Raw genomic sequence first — 20,072 nt, 5'->3', positions numbered from 1 at the left:
TCTTAGAAATTCTACAAAATGGTGGTGTTTGATCTCCGAATCAATTTTTGAAACCTAAATATGATCATCGGTGTAATTGAAATTCGAAAAGAACGAAACGAACCAGTTTGCGTGAGGATTTGTGCTGTGGACTCTGTACTAATCGATGAGAATGATCGGTGACCATCAAATGCTCAGATTTTGTACTATAGCTCGAGTGAACTCTAAGAATTCAAAGAACAAAAAATGAAAAAAAAAGAAAAAGAAAAAAGTGTATATATATATATATATATATAAATATAAGAATTTGAATTGTTGATCAGAGTGTGATTGGAGAATGTGAATATATGGGCCAAAATGGGCATTTCCCCCATTCGTTCAAACTTTCTAGTAAAATGCTCATGTTCTGAAACTATCTAGCAAAATGTTCTTGTTTTAAACTCGATTTTCGGAAAATCAAGTTTCAATGAAAAACTCGATTTTTAGAAAATTGAGTTATGTGAAATCAAACTTAAAAATAAATAAATAAATAAATACATGGTACTCGAGTTCCATGTAAAATTTCTCACATTATTCGATTTTCATCGAATCAAGTTTCAAAACATGAGCATTTTGCTAGATAGTTTCAGAACATGGGTATTTACTACATCTTTTAGGTGAAAGGGGAAAATGCCCATTTTGGCCGTGAATATATTCAATGCATTTTTGAAATTGAAATTGAACTTTTTCCTTTGATTTTTCCCTCAATTTTTTCTATTTCAGTAAGTATGGGCACTAATTTTTCAAAATGTAGATATCATATTTTGGATATTTATAGGTAGGCATCGTCCTGAAATTTAAGCTATAAATAAGTCAGGTCGGATCAAGATAGGTTCCTTATTTTGTTATAAATAAATATATATAAATATATTTATATTTATATATTTTATACAAGATAAAATTTCTATTCTAGCCTAATCTAAGTGTATATGTGTGTGGAGCTCCCTTCTAGAAACTTGAACCCCGACCCTTGCCTACTTACAAGCACTTATACTTGTAGAGTGACCACCGCACCAAGGGTGTACAGTGGTAAAAAAAAAAATATATATATATATATATATATATATCATTATTCATAACAATGATGTAGAAAGTAATCAATATTTTCTAGTAACGGTCACATTTAAAAATTAAATAATGTTGCTTCAATCATAAAATTCATATCAATTATGAAAAATTGTTGTCCCTAGCTAACATTACATGTTGTTTTGTAAATTATAGGCGAAAAACACATTTTAGTTCCTACATTTTCAGGCTATTCTCATTTTAGTTCTTACATTTTATTTTTACCGCTTTTAGTCTCTATCCTGAAAAACGCTTTCTGTTTTGGTCCCTGTCGTTACATCAGAAACAGAAAAAGCTGATATGGCAAATGGCAGAATAAATAATACTAAATTAATGTCCACGTGGCCTAAATTAATAATAAAAAATGCCACGTCAGCATTTAAATTAAAAAAATTAATTTATTAATTTTAACTAAATAAAAAAAATTAAAAACAGAATTAAAAACTAAAAATCATAAGAATTGAGATCTAAGTGTGTCTTGAACAAGAACAATAAGAACACAAACTCAGATCCAAGAACACAAACCCAGAAATTAAAAAAAAAAAAAAAAACCAAGAACAAAATTCCAAATACAAGAAAGAAAGAAAAAAACACCCACATACACACACTTTCTTTCCTTTGCTCAAACTCACTCAAAAAAACAACACCTAGATCTCAAATGTAACAACACCAACAACGCCTCTCTCTCTCTCTCTCTCTCTCTCAAATGTCATCCCAACAACAGTAACATAAGCCAAGAACCCAAATCCAATCCAAAAGCCACAAAGCAAAACACAAGATCTCCTTCCATATCAACCCACCTAGCAATGGTGGAGCTGAAGCAAAAAAATCCTGGGGATCACATCGTAAAGGGATTGAAGGGTTAAGGAATCGGGTAAAGAGCTGAAGGGGCTTGACGATTCCGCCAAACACGAACCGGAAGAGGTTTGAGAATGGGTTGCAAGACTTGTTGGAGGAGGAGGAGATAGCTAGGGCAGAAAGAGAAGAAGACGAAGAGTCATTGTTGGAGATAACGCAGTTGACCAGAATGACGACGTTGTTGACCTGAGGGACGAAGGAGTGGAAGCGGCGCGAAACGACGCAACATCGACCCAAGGCCTTGACATCGCCGATCCTGTTGCAGATCAAGAGGAGAATAGAGTCGGGAAGTCGTCTATGCCTTGAAGAGGCAAGGAAGGACTCTCTATGGGTTTGATGGTTAAGAATCTTGAGATTATGATTAGATTTGTGTACTTACTTAGTTGTGGTGGTTGTTGTAGATCTTGCCTCTAGATTTGGATTTTGTTTCTTGTTTTTAGGTTGTTGTAATTTGGCACTCTCAGATTCAAGTAATGAAATTTGTTTTTTTGTTTTGTTTTGTTTTTTTTTTTTAAATTTCTGGGTTTGTGTTCTTGGATCTGAGTTTGTGTTCTTGTCTTTCTTGTTCAAGATACACTTAGATCTCAATTCCTATTATTTTTAGTTTTTAATTCTGTTTTTAATTTTTTTTTATTCTATCATTTGTTACGTCAGTTTTTTCCGTTTCTGATGTAACGACAAGGATCAAAACAGGAAGCATTTTTCAGGATAGGGACTAAAAGCGGTAAAAATAAAATGTAGAGACTAAAATGAGAATAGCCTGAAAATGTAGGGACTAAAATGTGCTTTTCGCCTAAATTATATAGACGAAAAGAAATATGCTACACGATATCTACTCAAGTAAAAACTAATTGAGGTCTAGCTTAACTAGGGCAATTGCAGGATTTATCGTGCAAGTTCTTGACTAGACGTTACCCAAGGTTGGTCAGTGCAAGAGTAATAATGATTGTGACCCCATTATTCTTGCCTATTATTATGATTAGTAGTGAAGCTAAGATTTTAGTTCATGGGGGGCAACAACGGAAGCAAAAGTAATTCCAAGAATATTAATTGACATTAATAAAAATAAAGAAATAGTTATATAATAATGTAATTGTCATATAAAATGTAATGTAAATATAATAAAAAAAATTCATGTTTCATAGCTAGGTTAATTTACCATTAAAAGTATACAATATACTTGAAATATTGTATACGTATATTACTTAACTGTCTTGATTGCTTTTAAAAATATACTTGAAATATTGTATACGTATATTACTTCACTGTCTTGATTGCTTTTAAAAATTATATAGAATTCAGCTTTCATTCTCTATTTTTCTAATCATTTAAAATTGTTGTTTATAACCAAAGCCTAGGATTTGATATTATGAAAGAATCAAGATACTAAATGTAGGAGGTTTTGGGGCAAAAGGAATTTAATGTTATAAGAAAATAAGACAAATTAATATATTTCTTTTTTATAATTAGTTTAACTTTAACCAGCAACTTAATTTTAGTTTAAATGCCATGATAATGATGAATTTAATTTGAACTTTAAAAAATGACATGATATGAAAATTGAAATTCAATTGTTGTGAAAGATCATAATTACTGTGAGTTTATTTATTATTTATTTTTTATAACATCTTTATCTCTTTGTTAGAGGGGACAAACTAATCTAAAATTACTATTTGTTTACTAATAGAAATGACTTTTGGGGGAAGGGTGGGGTCGCCCCCACTTCACCTATGGTTATGACTATTATCTGTTTATCTCCATAATTATCATCTATATAATATCTAAAAGATTATCATCTATATAATTAATATCTAAAAGTTAAAACGTAACGTTTAGTATTATTATGCTTGTATTAAGCCACGTTAGCATACCACTTTTGTCCGGTTTGGTCCATTTCATTCCACCTCGGTCCATTCGGTTCATTGTGGTCTGTTCAATCAATTTTGGTCCACTTCGGTCCACGTCGGTCTATTCGGTCCATTTCAGTCCTCTCTGATCTACTTCAGTGATGTTTTGGGAGGAGAGATTTATGTAGAAAAATGAGCTACTTCATTGACAATTATTTAACCTTCTCAGCATAATGTTGCTTTGTTTTTGATAAAATTATATTTTTCGTAGGTTATTAAAGTTTTGTATTTTTTTCCTAATATAAGTGATGAATTTACTTTTATATACTTCCTTTTCAGGCCATTCAAGACGTATAGAGGATAAACGTTTTTAATGCATTACATTATTTACAAAATATATCACCTTATATGATAATTGAATGTGAAAAATGCATTATGTTTCCTTTAAAAAAAATTACAAAATTTTAAACACTTTCAAATAATAAATAGAAATAGCTTAATTTAGAAAATCTATTATATTGCATCGACTATATTTTATTAGAAAATAATCACATCATTTAATTAAGAAAGGATTGGGACTAATAGTATAAGTCTCATCTACTATTTTCATTTTTCACTTACCAAAAAAAAAATTCGTCAAATTTTTCCACTCATTACATGGATCTGCGACTAGTGACAACTAAAATTCAAGCAATAGTCCTTGATTTTGTATACCAAGCAACAATCAGCCAGCCAACATGGTATTGAAAATTCTCAAGATTCCTTTTTGAAAAAGATAATATAGGTATCAATTATTTTTATTCTAATTTCAATATAGATAATAAACTATGACTTAAGTATTGAAGATCTTGTTGCCTACACTTAGGGGTGTACAGCAAACCCACCAACCTACCAAAATCGACCTAATCCAGCCCAATTCATTGGGTTCTAGGAGAGAGTGGGTTGGGTTGGGTCATGAATTTTTTTTATTTTTTTATTTTTTTTATAGTGGGTCGAATTGGGTTTGGGTCATGAGATTTACAAACCTGCCTAATTTGACCAGACCTACCTATATTTAATATATTTTTAAATTTTTAAAAAATATATATTATAATTTTGTTATTTATTTTTTTTGTCCCTCTTCCTAAATAAAACCCAAACCCTAAGTTTTTCTCATATAGTTTGTGTTTATTTGGCATTATGCTCATGATTATTTGGTTATAAATTTGCTCTTATTTGTGGTGGTGTTGTTCTAATGCTCAATTTAATAATAATAATATAAAAAAATTGTCCAACCCATGGGTCCAACCTGACCCAACCCAATTCAAGTGGATTGGGTTGGGTTGGATTGAACCCCTGTGATGGCTTGTGACCCACCATGGTGGGTTAGGTTAAAAAAATTTCTCAACCCAACCCATGCATATCCCTACTAGCTACACTACATCAATAAACTTTCTAATTCTCCTTTTTTGTAGGTGTCAATTATCAATACCAGTCATACAATCAACTACTTCATCAATAATTAAAGATTACGCTAAACATTAAATTGTGTACTCTAAGTTTAGGATGATTATTATTTTGATTCCTAATTTTGTCAATAGTTTTCAAACTTTACAAATGCTGTTAATACGATTATTCCATCCACAATTATAAAGAAAAACTACCACTAGCACCACAAAATGACATTTTCGGGTGGTGCTGGAGAAGGAAAAACAGAGTAAAAAAAAAAAAAATCTACATCGCTTTGTGTTATTAACGACAACTTTTTTAAATGGTTGTGGACGAAAGAACCACATTAATAACATTTCTAAAGTTTAAGAATGAGGGGGAAACAAAATTTAAACTTTAGAAACTAAAATAACAATATGTTGCCCCAAATTTAGAGGATATAATCTGAACTTAACCTAAAAATTATTCCTACATAAGTGTAAGTAGACTAAATACTAATTAGATTTTTTTTTTTTTTTGGTGCTAAAAGTAAAAGTTTAGTTTGGTAACTAAAATGCACTAATAAGAAGTAGAAACAGTGAAGTCATATAAATTGAATCAAGCAAATTCACTTAACCAACCTAATGAACTAAAATAGTCAAGCACCTTGTGACTCAATGACACTGTTCACAAATACATCAAGTCGAGCTAATATATCAAGCTTGGCTTTGTTCAAGCTTAGTTCATTAGTTAGTCGAGCTTCAAACTTGAGTTCAAGATAATTCGAATAGATATCTTAACGAGCCAAAGCCAAAACTTGAGTGATTCATAGGCTGATTTTATTCTTGGCAAACTGGATTTTTAAAGAATCTACAAATGATAAACCGTTTAGAGGAGACGGAACATAGGGTTTAAAGAATCGACTAATGATTAATTGTATTCACAGTTCTCAATCTTTCAGTGTTCAATAATGGAACACAGTGTGCATTGAGACCATTTTACCTTGAAAGCTCAGCGGCATTAACAAGAGACTTTCTCCTAAAGACACCCTAAGTTACTTCCTTTTCACGTTAAAAAAAAAAAAAATACTTACAAGAAAGAGGTACACATGTCCTAAATACAGCTCCAAAATCAGTCAATTTAAAGAGCTACTTCAAGTTTTGAGTAACAAAAATGATTATGGGTACATGCTTGTCATGGGGAAATTATTGTATATTCCCGAAATACCATAAATACGTACTCCCTCCTCTCACATAAATGGTAGGTTGCACTAAAAGTGAGACCTACCATTTATGTGAGAGGAGGGAGTACCCATTTATGGTACTCTCTGAGAGTATCTAATAATTTTCCCTTGTCATAACAATGATCAAATTGTATCACATAATTGGTTATATAATTGCCAGTCACAATCTTATTGCAAGTAAGATGTAAACATATATGATTCAACCAAAAAGATAACAATGTGAGAAATTAATTATGTTGGGTCAGCTGCAAGACTAGTATACAAAAACTAAAAATATGGTGGAATTTCCTCATCTTACTTAATAGGGTCCAAATAGGCAAGTGAGAGAATGTAGCAACATTCGTGGGACAATGGTTAGGGCCTTGGCAGGGGTAGGGTTTTGATAGTTGAAACTTCTGTGAGTGACAATGTGACACTAATTCGACTTAAAGACGATTATATCTTCCATTACCTGAAATTATTGTGGGCTTAATTAGCTAAACTCTTAGATATTGGTTCCTCAACAATAATAAGTTACTAGGATCATATTTGGGTAAAGTTGTCAACTTTGTGATACCTAATAAACTACCATTTATTTTAAAAATCTAAATAGTTAACAAAATGATGAATTTAATCATTTTTTTTATAAGTGATTAATTTAATTATTTAATCATTATTTTAACACTTTCTCTTCATATTTTGACCCATACTTCCTATAATAAGTGGGGTAAGTGACGTAAATTTTTAACTTTTCAAATAAAAGGACTTACTATGATCATGGTTAGGTAAATTTGCCAATAATATTTACCAAAATATAAGAAAAGGAGTAAAGTTATAATCACATGTGGTCACTCGTGGACTCAAATTCCTCTTACTAAATGAGGCTCAACATGTAAAATTTTTAACTTTTTAAATGAAACATAGAGTGGAGGCAAATAACGAGATTAAGACCACCCACTCTGATATTATAATAAACTACTATTTGTCCCAAGATTTTAAGTTAGATGGTGAATTTAATCATTTTTCTATTATTCTAACATTTTGTAATTGATTCCTCGACTAGACAATTATGGTCATGTCTAGCTGCTTCCCTTCCCTATTTTTTATTAGACAAAAAGGGAGAGAATCCATCAAGATTTCTTGCTAATTGTAACCAATCCAGCAAGCAGCAATTGGCAGTAAGCCAATCCATGAAAGCTCCAGGATAGATTTGCTTGTGATTCTGGGTAATTGTTTGTAGCCTTTAATGTGTGTCCACTCCAAAGTGAAGCTTCCTCGCTATATTTTCCTACTTTAACTTAAGTACGTAACATGTGGGAAGCTTCCTCATGGAATAGACAAAGTTAAATCTGTTTGACGTCTTATGGGAAGTTGCCATGCATGCACGTCCAGCCAACCAGCCAAACTAGTTTAAAGCATTTGCGGTTCAAACTTCACCAACTGAAATCCAAACCTCCCTTCCAGTACTGGTAAGCCAAAGTTCAGTTCAAGCTTGGTTTTTGTAAGGAATCTCATTTAGTTCTTAATTCAGTACAAAGTTTTTACTTCAATTCAGTTCATCTTCCAAAATTTAATTTGGGCATATTTTTCTTTTTCAATGCAGCAAAACTTATATAGGTAACATGTGGTCATAGCTACTTCTCATATCATCAATTATTGTAAATCCACTTAATTCTTTGGCTTGCCATTGTTATAATTTGCATCATTGAACAAAAAATAAGTCCAACAAGAGTTTGAATCGTATTATGCTTCATGCTATAGTAATAGAAGTATAACAGAAACTTACGGTTAGTGGTACATTAATAGTGGGAGATGAACCTATATTCTTGACAGAACTAGCATTGGAAGTAGTATATATGTACATGAACAATATTGAGACTAACATGATAGCTTAAAACTTTAATTTGTGTATGCAGGTCTTAAAGTACTAGTTGCCGAATCATCACAATGGCCTTGAATGGTACTGAGAAGCTGACTCTGTCAGGATTGGAAGAGCCTACCCCGCAAACAAATCAGAAAGAAGGTCTTAAGAGTAGAATATTCCGCTGGTGCAAAAGTGCTTTCTTTGCAGATTCTGTTTCTCCAAAGGCAAATGGCACTGCCCCAACTACTCAGTCTGAATCAACATCTGTGAAAATAAACCCAAGTTATAAGCAAGTAGGCATAGGCTTTGGCATCTACATGGGTGTGGGAACTTTTTGCTTCTACATCTTCAGGCACCACTTCAAGGGGAAGGACACAAATGGACTTGTTGATGCTATCTACTACGTTGTTTCCGTAGTGACCACAATTGGGAATGGGGACCTTGTACCTGATAATGGCCTTACGAAGGTACTCTCCAGTGTTTTTGCCTTCATCGGAATGGGCGTTGTTGGACTAGTCATGGGCAAAACAGGAGAATACTTGGCGGAAAAGCAAGAGAGAATGCTAGTGAAAGCCATACATTTGCATCAAAAACTTGGTCCAAATGAAGTTGAAAAAGAGCTTGAGACCAACATAGTGATGAAGCAGCTTATGGGGATCAGTATTGTCACTTCAGCGCTTGCATTTATTGGGACATTCCATCTTACTGTAGTCGAGGGATTCGACTTTATTGATGCATTTTACTGGGTTGGCGTCACTATCACAACCCTCGGCTATCCAGATGAGAGCTTCAAACATACAAAAGGGCGTGTTTTTGCAGTATTTTGGATGATGTCAAGTACTATGTCTTTGGCCCAGTTTTTCCTGAAGATTATTGAGCTGAAATTTGAATGCAGGCAAATGGCATTAGTCAAGTTGGTTCTTGCTCAGATGTCAAAAAATAAAGATCTTGAGGCTGCAGATCTTGATGGTGATAAGGGTGTAGAGTAAGTTGAATTTTTTCAGTTAGGACATATTGTCTGCTAATTGTTCTCCCTTATCCTCTACTATCTACATGAACTATTTATTATCTCATCTTATAGGTTGTCTAATTTATTCTTTAACTTCTTCATTTCCATAGGTCCAATGAGTACATCTTACATAAGCTCAAAGAGATGGGGAAGATTACCCAAGAAGACATTTCACTTGCAATGAAGGAGTTTGAGGACCTTGATCAATCAGGAAGCTTATCAGCACCTGATACCAAGCCTGTTAAGCCATCTGAAACAGAGAAGTGAAAGTACTATAGCAAAGTGGTTTGAGTATTGACATCTATATATGCTGGTGAACAAAATAATGATGATAATAATAATGAGAAGAATTCTAAGAGCTGCTTGTGAGTTTGTAATAGTCAATGTCATGTTTTTACTATGAGTAAAAAATTTAGTAAAGTAGAAGCGCTTTCTCCCCATATGTTTTGTATAACTAGGCTTTTTAGTAACATGTGGATGTCACTTGTAGATAAAATATTACTGTATTTTTATGTCCAATAAAGATGAAACTGAGGGCTTGCTTATATGTGTGCCAATTGATTTGTGTCACAGAACTTGTGGTTTCCTAATTGCTGAGTATTGATCTCAATTTACATTTCATAATTCAATCAAGAATCACAATCTGGGAAATCAAACTAGAAAATGGACATTACTGAAAGAAGTTCCATTTAGTTTCTTCTATAGGAATAGGTATATTAATTGGCTGACAAGGGAACTAATAAAATGATGTTAAATCATTATCTCTCTAATCTTAAAGAAGCAATACGGTTGCTAAATGAGATCAGTCATTAAACTTGCCAAGGAAACAGTTTGCCTCTCATTTCAATACATAAGTAGGTTTGAAACTACCTTAGATTCTTGAATGAACCTAGTCCAACTACTGTCCAAGTTCAAACATCTGAATGGTCAAATCTTTGATAAATTATCACTTGATCAGAAGGGTTGAATTCAATCATTTAACATTATTCTATTAATTTTTCGCAAGAGTTATGTAGGATTTACAACAGTAATTGTTGAAGATTTCTGTTTTTTTCAATTTTAGTGAAAAAAAGAGAGAGAAAATTAGAGAATTAATGAATTATATGATTTGGTAGTATGCCTAATCACATGCAGGAGCGAACAGCCAAGCACTCCAATACACAAAAAATGAGGGTTTACAATCCCAAACGCAAACCTTTTTCATTTTCAGAACTTTTTCTAGTGATACATGAACATGAGTCAACTTCTAACTTGATAAATAAATAAAGGAATATTTTACATATTCTTTTCTTTATTCTAAAGGAATTTGCAAAGTATCCATTGTTGATTACTTGATTAAGATAAACTTCAAGTATTAAAGTGGGGAGAAGCGCTTCTAAAATTTATTTAGCTTATTAGAGTACTCACAATGATGGTGTTAAATTGCTAAAATACTAAATTTAACACCACAAAAACTGTGCCACATCAATTGCGTCATATCTAAAAAAATCTAACAACTTGCTACATACCAGTTCATTGTAGAAAGTTGTTACTTGCGTTTATTCTCTCTCTCTATCTACTTTCTATAGTCCATGTCTGCTATCTTGCTTTCTTGACTTGCATGGAGAGAAGCACTTCTTTCATACCTGCTATCTTGACTTGCATGGAGAGAAGCACTTCTTAAATTTATTAAATAAATTTGGTTTATTAGAAGTTCAATTATATATACAGGAGAAATTCATTGGCCTATAAGTATAAGCTAATAAACCACATGATTATGCTATAGTTGAATTTAATTGAAAACCTTTGTTATAGCACCTCTTTCATACCTCCAATCTTCTTTTCGCCGTGGTAACGGCACATCTTCGGTGACCACCGACCAGTGTCAAAAAAGTCAAGGTGCTAGTAGTGAAAAGTAGCGTTTATGTGCAAGAAAGTAAAGAGTAGTAGTTAAGCTTAAGCAGTAATAAAAAGCCAAGGTTCTTCGAGAAAAATATTGACAAATGTACCGGATCTTTTTTGTGCTTTCCACCGTATCATAACCAAAAATTAATATTTTATACTTATTTACCTCCACTATTTTTCACATATATTTTACAAATATATTTACAATTAATGGGAAAATGTCCTCACTTTAAAATTTAAAAGTGAATGTAAAATGATTCTAAATTTTTTTTTTTAAAAAAAAGTGAATATGGCATAACCAATGCAAAAAAATATTGCGCAAGAAAATAAAAGCCGTATCATATATATATATATATATATATATTCAAGTAGTCAATATTGTACTCAAAGTGGTTTGATTTATAAATGCAAGTCCATGTCTAGCCCAATACCCTAGGCCAGCAATATAACTAAAAGTCTAAAAGAATACACTGCCCTTGAACATTCGCATCGGTTAATATAAAATAGCCCAAAATCTAAAATATAATTAATAATGCTCAAAATCAACTGGATCAGATTATGGAACGGTTGTGCAAAATGAGATTTTGCTATAGTGCTTATGTAAATATATAAGTAATTGTAGGTTATGCAAAATGATTTTATATAACTTTTTTGTGTTTCGCAAATGATGAAAAAAAAAAGAGTGAATAGTAATTGTTGTATATATATATATATATATGAGAGAGAATCATTTAAAAAAAATAAAGAAAATATGACAGTTTTATAAAATAGAGTATAGAACATATAATCAAATGTGGGTGTTGTGAAAATTGGTATCATACTATCATGTATAATATTGTTTTTTTTTTTTTTTTTTTTTTCCATTTTATTTATAATTAATGGTGAACTAACAACTCAATTTATTGTGAAAATAATAAGAGTTTTTTTTTTTTTTTTTTTTTTTTTTTTTGTGGTCAACTCATTTCAAATTACAGAAAATTTTGAACGGTCTTCTATATCACCGACAATATTTTATAGTGTGACTTCTGCCAATTAAAATGGCACTATCTCCAATCCTACTTATCCATATTATCCAAAGAAGAGCAGAAGACCCACAAAATTCTACACACCATTCCATCCACTCTACGACATGTCGTGGCCACCTCTCTATTCTTTCTATCTCATTTTTTGCTTCTTCTCCCTTCTCTCAGGGATCCAAACAGACGACCTTCAAATTCTCATGCAACTAAAATCCTCCCTTCTTGAAACATCAAACACCAGTGCCTTCATTTCTTGGGAAGCTGACAAATCCATGTACAACTTTACTGGAATCACCTGCAACTCAGATGGTTTCGTTACAGAAATCAAACTTTCATACCAAAATTTAACTGGGGTTCTTCCTCTTGATTCCATATGCCACCTCCAATCATTGGAAAAGCTCTCATTCCAATCCAACTACTTGCACTGTCCAATTATGGATCACTTGAACCATTGTGTCAACCTGCAGTGCTTGGATTTGAGCAATAATAATTTCACAGGGTGTTCTGTTCCTGCAGACATGTTCTCTCTAAGTCAATTACAGTATTTGTATCTCAACGAAAGTGGATTTTCGGGGACTTTCCCATGGAAATCTCTTCAAAACATGACTGGTCTTGTTCACCAAAGCCTCGGAGATAATCTTTTTAATCCTTTTTCATTTCCAAAAGAGGTGTTGAAGCTTACCGACCTGACTTGGCTAAACCTATCCAACTGCAGCATCCAAGGAACAATTCCAGCAGAGATTGGAAACCTTAAAGAGCTAATCAACTTGGAACTTTACCTCAATAACTTGACAGGGGAAATCCCAGTTGAGATTGGGAACCTACTCAACCTCTCATGGCTTGACCTCAGCGACAACTCATTCACAGGAAAACTTCCAGCCGGTTTAAGAAACCTCACGAAGCTAGAGATGTTTGATGCTTCAAGAAACTATCTTGAAGGTGATCTATTCGAGTTAAGGTTCTTGAACAACCTGGTTTCTCTGCAACTATCTGATAACAAGCTCTCTGGCCATGTACCGGCCGAGTTAGGCAAGTTCAAGAAGCTTGAGATCCTTTCTGTAAACAGGAATAGCTTCACAGGTCCCCTGCCTCGGAAACTTGGCTCTTGGGCTGAATTCTATATAATTGATGTGTCTAAGAACTTCTTTACTGGTCCAATTCCGCCAGCAGGGCCGGCTCAACGAATTTGGAGGCCCTAGGCAAAAGTTTTAAACGGGGCCTTTTATTATAAATTAATATATATTTTTTCAATTAAAATTTATTTTTCTTGCTTTTTGAGATTCAATTAGTTCTTCTCTTTGTCTTTTCTTTTTTAGTTTTTCATATCCGGATGGATATTTTCTAGTAGACATTTGTAATTAAAAAATATTTACGAATAAATAAAATACAATCTATAATAATAATAAAAATTACAATTTAACTAGAATAATATAAATTTAACGTATAAAACAATAGAACCTGGTTTATAAAAAGCACAATTGTAGCTTTACTTAATATGATCACTTTACACTTTAAACCTGCACAAAAAAATTAAAATTAATATTAATACAAAATAAATTATTCTGAATTTATAATTTTGTTATCAATACTCTTCACTAACAAAATATGTAGAACTCAATTTGATTCACACATTCACTGATACTAAAAGTTCATCACAGCATCACACTAAAAAAATCTGATTTCTTAAAAAAAAAAAAAATCAAATATCAAAAAGCAAAAGGCAAAACGTGTAAGGCTTTCTCTGATTTCTTAAAAAAAAAAAAAATCAAAAATCAAAAAGCAAAAGGCAAAACGTGTAAGGCTTTCTCTGATTTCTTAAAAAAAAAAAAAAATCAAAAATCAAAAAACAAAAAACAAAAGGCAAAACGTGTAACTGTGTAAGGCTTTCTCTAGAAGCCACAGCCAGCTTTTTTTCACTTTTTGTAAAGTGAAATCAATGGTCCGGATGAATTGATGCTTCTAGAGATATCTTTAAGGGCCCGGATCAACGTTCAAGAGAAATCTATTTCTCTTTTCACTTTTTGTAAAGGCAAATATAGTCTCTGTGTTTGTTCTCTTGCCGCAGCTGCTTGTGCTCTTTACTTAGCAGCAATAAGCAATAGCAAAGCTGAGCAAACTCCTCTTCAACCAAAAAAAAAAAAAAAAAAAAACCCAGCAAACTATGAAGAAGACGAAAGAGGCAAAGGAGGAGAAAACAAAAAATGAACCTGAAATGAAGATCTGTGAACACATCAAGTCTGTTGCCAACACCAATTGATGAGTAAGTCAACCAAAAAAAAGTGTTTTTTGTTTTTTTGAATCAAGATGGAGAATGGAGAGAGTCAGAGAGTGGCGATTTTTTTCTTCTTTCTGCCTTTTGTAATATTTTCTTCCACAAACCAAAGATTATTGCTTTTTGTAATCTTTTCTTCTGCAAGTTAAAGATTTGATGATGGGATTTCATGTCACTTCAATGTAAGTAACGGGCAATTTTTTTTTTTTCAAGATGAGAAACGGGTGTTTTGTGATCTTTTTCTACTGGAAGCTAAAGATATCATGTCACTTCAGTGAGAAACGACCCCTTTTTTTTTTTCCTCAAATGAGAAATGGGCCTCTTTTGTCCAACAAGTAAAGTCCATTGCATTCTCTACCCAGACCAAGTGTGCTCCAATGAGCAAGGTCCTGGATAAAGCATAGGTTTCCAAAGAAAATAAGACAACAGACAGTGGACTTGGCTAGCTGACTGACAAAAATAAGATTGAAGCTAAAGGATGGAACACATAGAACATTATGAAGGGTAAGATGTTCTGAGATTTTCACAATGCCAATATGAGTGACTGAAGCTACTTCTCCATTGGGCAGATTAACAAAAGTGTTTAAAGTAGCAGTGATAGTAGTGAAACATGCAATGGAATGCACCATGTGATCAGTAGCCCCTGTGTCTATGATCCAATTAGTGGCATGAAAGATCTCTCTATCAACTACTTTGGCAGAAAAAATGGAATGTTTAAAAGAAGGGGTGAAAGGGAACAATGAATTTGTACTTGACATGGTGTCAACAAAGGAGTTATTTGCACTGTCTGAAGGTGAAATGGATGAAGGATGTACACCAGTTGCAGCAGGTACACCAGAAGCTCTAGGAATCATGTTAGAGACAGCAGCACTTGTACTCACAGTTGCAACATGGTGATTAGTACCTTGATCAGTACCCGTATTGAAAAAGGTAAGCAATTGCTCACATTGTGCCTTAGAAATAGGACATTGAGCAGATGCATTGGAAGGAACTTCAACACCTTGGCATTGGGGATATGAAACTTGATTAGCATTGGAATTTAGCTTGCCTTTGTGTTTGTAACCTGGTGGGTACCCATGCAGCTTGTAACACTTGTCCACAGTGTGTCCAAGCATGTTGCAATGGGTGCACAAAGGCCTCTCCTTCTTAAGGCCAACTTTACCTCCATAATTCCCTCTGGTGTTGGCATACATTGCCACTGAATCAGGTTTAGGTGTGAAGGCAGAACCATGACCAATGCCTTTATGAGATTCTTCTTGAAGAACCAAAGCATGCACCTTGCTCATTGATGGAAATGGCTCAAGCATGAGAATGTGACTCCTCACAGTCTCAAAGTTCTCATTGAGCCCCATTAAAAATCTCATTACATAGGATTTCTCATGAGTAATGCTTAGAATCTTCATTGCACCACAAGTACAAGCTGGTAATGGCTCATAATGAATCAGTTGATCCCAAAGCTTCTTGAATTTAGAGTAATACTCAGTCACTGATAATTGACTCTGAGTTATCTGTGAGATTTCCTGTTGACGATTATAAATCTTTGGTCCATTTCCCTGTGAAAACATACGTTGCAGCTCAAGCCACATCTCCCTTGCAGTCTCACAACACATGATACCACTTGACACATCAACATGCATAGAGTTGATCAACCAAGAAAGCACCATTGTATTACAGCTTTCCCAATCTTCGTACAGAGGAGAATCATCTTCAGGTTTTGCAATTTTGCCATTCACGAATCCTATCTTTTTCTTGGCGGTTAATGCTAGAACTATAGCCCTAGACCAAGATTGATAGTTCCTCATTCCCAAAAGTGGTTGAGTGACTAAGATATTCCCTGGATTCTCACTAGCACTAAGGAAAAATTGATTGGGAGAATTGGTCTCTGTGTTGGACTGAGGGATTTGCTGCGTGGATTGGTTGTGCGCAAGAACAGAGTCACTTCCTTCTCCAGAAGCCATTGATGCTATTCACAAGCTTGAATGAAACTTCTAATGAAATTTGAAAAGAAAACAAAAGATTCTTCAAGATACAGTACCAACACAGATTAATCGAGTCTCTGTGAATCAAAATTCAAGGATTTTCTCGAAGAGATTTCTGTTTGGTAAACAAGAATCTTTTGTAATCAAAGAATCAAGACTAGGAAATCAGTATTAACTGTGCTAGTCGCTCTGATACCATGTAAAAACTAGAGAATCTAAATAGAATTGAGAGCATTTCATTGATGGAGAAGAGAATTACAAGAAATGGAATGAATGAATAATACATCACTGTACTCTGTTTTTATATACACAGTAAACATAACCGCCCTACAATTGGCGCCAAATTCTGTTACTTGAAATCTTCTAGAATTTGTACACGTGGCAATCCAGGAGCAAAGGACTCCTGGATTTGCGGAACTAACTTCTTTAATGCTATTAGATGAAGAAATCATGATCTGGCATAGCTTCAAGCATTTCCAATACTTCTGTGCTCATCAAGCCATTTGATGCAATCCCTGTGCTCTGAGAGATGCACTCCTTATCAGCAACAGCTGCCTTCGTGGCTTGAACAACACACTTGTCATTAGCAACTGCTGCATTGCCTGCTACCCTTGTAGCTTGGCTGATGCATCTCACATCAGTAGCTGCTACATGCTGTGGGATTTTACTTGGACTCTTAATAGGATTCAATCCAATTGAATGACAATGAGCTTTCAGGTAGTATACAACAACTTCCAACTTTTCTAACATCCTTTCTTATCTCAAACAATAGATTGACTGGGGAGATTCCATATACGATTTGCAACTTAAGTTTACTTCAAATCTTGGATATCTCTAATAATAGTTTGAGTGGTAAGATTCCAAAATGTTTGGGAAATTTCAGTGATAATCTTCAGGTGATGGATTTTAGAATGAATAACTTCTACGGCACCATCATTGATACATTTGCAAAGGGTAATCAGTTGAGAACTCTTGTCTTTAATGATAATCATTTAGAAGGGTTGTTACCAAAATCTTTGGTCAATTGTACAAATTTGGAAGTTCTTAACTTTGGAAATAACAACATAAATGATCTTTTTCCCCATTGGTTGGAAGCACTTACCACTCTACGAGTTCTTGTCTTGAAATCCAATAGATTCTATGGTCCCATAGGAAATCATAACATTAGTGGGATATTTTTCCCTAAGCTACGAATTCTTAACCTCTCACAAAATGAGTTTAATGGTCTTTTACCAAGAAATTATTTTGAAAACTTGAATGCCATGATGATTGACGAAGAAGGTAACCATGAACCAATGTATTTGGGTAAAAGTTCTTATTATCATGATTTTGTGGTGGTGACCGTGAAAGGGTTGGAGATTAAACTGCAAAGAATTCTAACTATCTTCACAACAATTGATTTTTCAAGTAACAAATTCGAAGGAGAGATTCCAGAAGCACTTGGAAGGCTTATAATAACCTAACCAACCATCTCCCATCATCATTGGCAAATTTGTCACAACTTGAATCTTTAGACCTTTCTTCAAATAAGCTCACTGGACAAATTCCTATTCAATTAAAAAGTCTAACATTTTTGGCCAAGTTAAACCTTTCACAGAACAAGCTTATTGGACCCATACCTCTGGGCACGCAATTTGGTACATTTGAAAACAGCTCATATGAGGGAAACTTGGGATTGTGTGGATTTCCTTTGTCAATCAAATGTAGCACCGGTGATCCATTGCCACCACCACTACCATTAATATTCGAAGAAGACAATGATTCGATATTTGCAAGTGGATTTGGTTGGGAAGTCGTGTTATTGGGCTATGGATGTGGATTTTTGGTTGGATTGGCTATGGGATGCATTGTGTTTAAAGGAGGAACACCTCAATGGCTTCTAAGGTTTGTTGAAGGAGAACGAAATGGAAAGATGAGAAGGCATAATAATCCAAGACCCAGGAAAAGAAGAAATTAATGCATTCAATGGTGCTCTAATTGGTGAGTTTGACAAACTTCTTTTTAGAATACTATGTGTTATGGTTTTGTATAAACTTGCCTTAGAAATAACTTCATTATAAATATTTTGTAATATACGATCCCTTCCCCTATCTTGTTGATGATTGCAGGCATCTAATCTCTCAATTTCAGCAAGTGAAGGTGAGCGGCGTGAGCCACTGTTTCAGTGAATGCAACAAGTGTGCTGATGACTTTAGCGAAGAAAAAGACCAGCCTTGCCTCTGATTTTGTTTATTTTAGTAGTCTTCCTGTGGACTTTGCTTTCTGCTTTGTGCTTTATGTTCGGACTGTAATGGATGTTGCGTAAACAGACCTTGTCCTGTTCCTGGCTCTCTGTAGCCTCTTATATGAAGTTTCCGTTTCTTGTTTGTACCAAAAACAAAAATAGAAGGGTGGCCTAGGATTCAATTAGAGTTCTAATATTTTTCTTTTGGTCAAATCCATTAAGTGAAAGAGAGTGGGAGAGAGAGGAAATCGTTTTGGTAAGTCGAGGACTGAATGTAACTTTTGAAACTATGGTGCAACAATTGGCAAAAGCTAGTAGCCAAAAAAAAAAAAAATCAAAAAAAAAAAAAAAGAAGAGCCAAAAAAAAAAAAAAAAAATCAAGCATCAATTAATCATCATTAATTAGAAAAATAAAAATAAAGAAGGAGCAAGTAAATAAGAAAAAACAATTAATAGAATGGGGTAATTGAACAGATTTGAATTTGATAAGAATACAAATCCTTTATCCTAAATGATAAATCATTTATTCTTATGAGAAGAATCCTCTCTTCTCTCACAAAAGGTATGGGCCCTAATATAGGACCCATGATAGGGCCCACAACTTCTTCTAGAGGAAGAGGATTGCTTTAGTAGGAGTGAAGAATTTCTCGTCCAAACTTTTATGTTTTATTTTATACTTTATCAATTACGACTTGTCATGTATTATTTTTCTATTATTCTTATAAATAATTAAACTTTAAAATGGCCATAAAATCAAATTCTTCATGTTAATGTTCAAATTCTTCAGGATTCAAATTGGGAGTTTAAGCAGGAATCTCTAACACCAAGTGAGCCTCCACGATTCAAAAAGTAGCCAATTGTTTTTGAAATGTGTTCAGCTTAGAACAATGATCTCGACTTCGAAGAACAAAATGCTGTGTAGAAAATGCAGCACTTATAACCCATGATAGAAAATTGTGAGTACAGTTCCATCTAAGAACAAAGCTACAAAATCATTGGACCTCTAGTTGCTTTTCATGTGATTTAGCAAGAAAGAGCTGTGTGGTTTGAAACAGCTCCTACATTTAGAACACGTTGCCTAATCAAATGCAACCCAAATAATTGAACAAAACAAAGTATTCAAACTTTTGAGAGAGAGACTAACAATTAGATAGCAAGGTCATGTGCTCATAATATATGTTGCCTTAAAATATGACACACAACATATGACAAAAAAAAAAAAAAGTTTTTATATCTTATACTTCTTGAATAAAAAAAAAAAAATTCTTTTACTTATGGTGAACAAATTAAATATAAAATTTCATTAAAAAAATTAAATATAAAATAAAAGGAAAAAAATAAGTAAATTACCATTTTCATTTTCTCAAACCTCAAAGGAAAAAAAGTGTAATTACCCATTATTTA

General features: G+C 33.5%; 3 protein-coding genes across 3 annotated transcripts; all 3 read left to right on the top strand.

Moving 5' to 3' along the window:
- The first annotated feature begins 7,807 nt into the window (after positions 1-7,807).
- Positions 7,808-9,840, top strand: LOC115958409 (two-pore potassium channel 1-like). Its single transcript, XM_031076827.1, has 3 exons — positions 7,808-7,886; positions 8,334-9,266; positions 9,401-9,840. Exons 2-3 carry the CDS (start codon positions 8,365-8,367, stop codon positions 9,555-9,557), a joined length of 1,059 nt encoding a protein of 352 aa, XP_030932687.1. The 5' UTR covers positions 7,808-7,886; positions 8,334-8,364; the 3' UTR covers positions 9,558-9,840.
- Positions 9,841-12,303: 2,463 nt separating this feature from the next.
- LOC115956157 (receptor-like protein kinase 7) lies at positions 12,304-13,392 on the top strand. Its single transcript, XM_031074616.1, has one exon. It carries the CDS (start codon positions 12,304-12,306, stop codon positions 13,390-13,392), a length of 1,089 nt encoding a protein of 362 aa, XP_030930476.1.
- A 3,951-nt stretch (positions 13,393-17,343) lies between these two features.
- Positions 17,344-18,667, top strand: LOC115956156 (receptor-like protein 9DC3). The gene is made up of 3 exons (XM_031074615.1): positions 17,344-17,851; positions 17,959-18,328; positions 18,553-18,667. The coding sequence occupies exons 1-3, from the start codon at positions 17,344-17,346 to the stop codon at positions 18,665-18,667; spliced, it is 993 nt and encodes a 330-aa protein (XP_030930475.1).
- Positions 18,668-20,072: the final 1,405 nt, after the last annotated feature.

This window comes from Quercus lobata, chromosome 8 (genome assembly GCF_001633185.2).
Source record: "Quercus lobata isolate SW786 chromosome 8, ValleyOak3.0 Primary Assembly, whole genome shotgun sequence".
NCBI classification, from domain to species: domain Eukaryota; kingdom Viridiplantae; phylum Streptophyta; class Magnoliopsida; order Fagales; family Fagaceae; genus Quercus; species Quercus lobata.
The sequence above is the reverse complement of the archived record's forward strand: the minus strand, read 5'-3'. Positions and strand labels throughout refer to the sequence as shown.

Excerpts from the sequence above, each read along its gene's own strand:
- LOC115958409 (XM_031076827.1), top strand. The coding sequence starts at position 8,365 with ATGGCCTTGAATGGTACTGAGAAGCTGACTCTGTCAGGATTGGAAGAG. Across the intron at positions 9,267-9,400 it reads GATGGTGATAAGGGTGTAGA|GTCCAATGAGTACATCTTAC; the intron begins GTAAGTTGAATT and ends TCATTTCCATAG.
- LOC115956157 (XM_031074616.1), top strand. The coding sequence starts at position 12,304 with ATGTCGTGGCCACCTCTCTATTCTTTCTATCTCATTTTTTGCTTCTTC.
- LOC115956156 (XM_031074615.1), top strand. The coding sequence starts at position 17,344 with ATGGATTTTAGAATGAATAACTTCTACGGCACCATCATTGATACATTT. Across the intron at positions 17,852-17,958 it reads CACAACAATTGATTTTTCAA|ACCTTTCTTCAAATAAGCTC; the intron begins GTAACAAATTCG and ends TTGAATCTTTAG. Across the intron at positions 18,329-18,552 it reads ACACCTCAATGGCTTCTAAG|GCATCTAATCTCTCAATTTC; the intron begins GTTTGTTGAAGG and ends TGATGATTGCAG.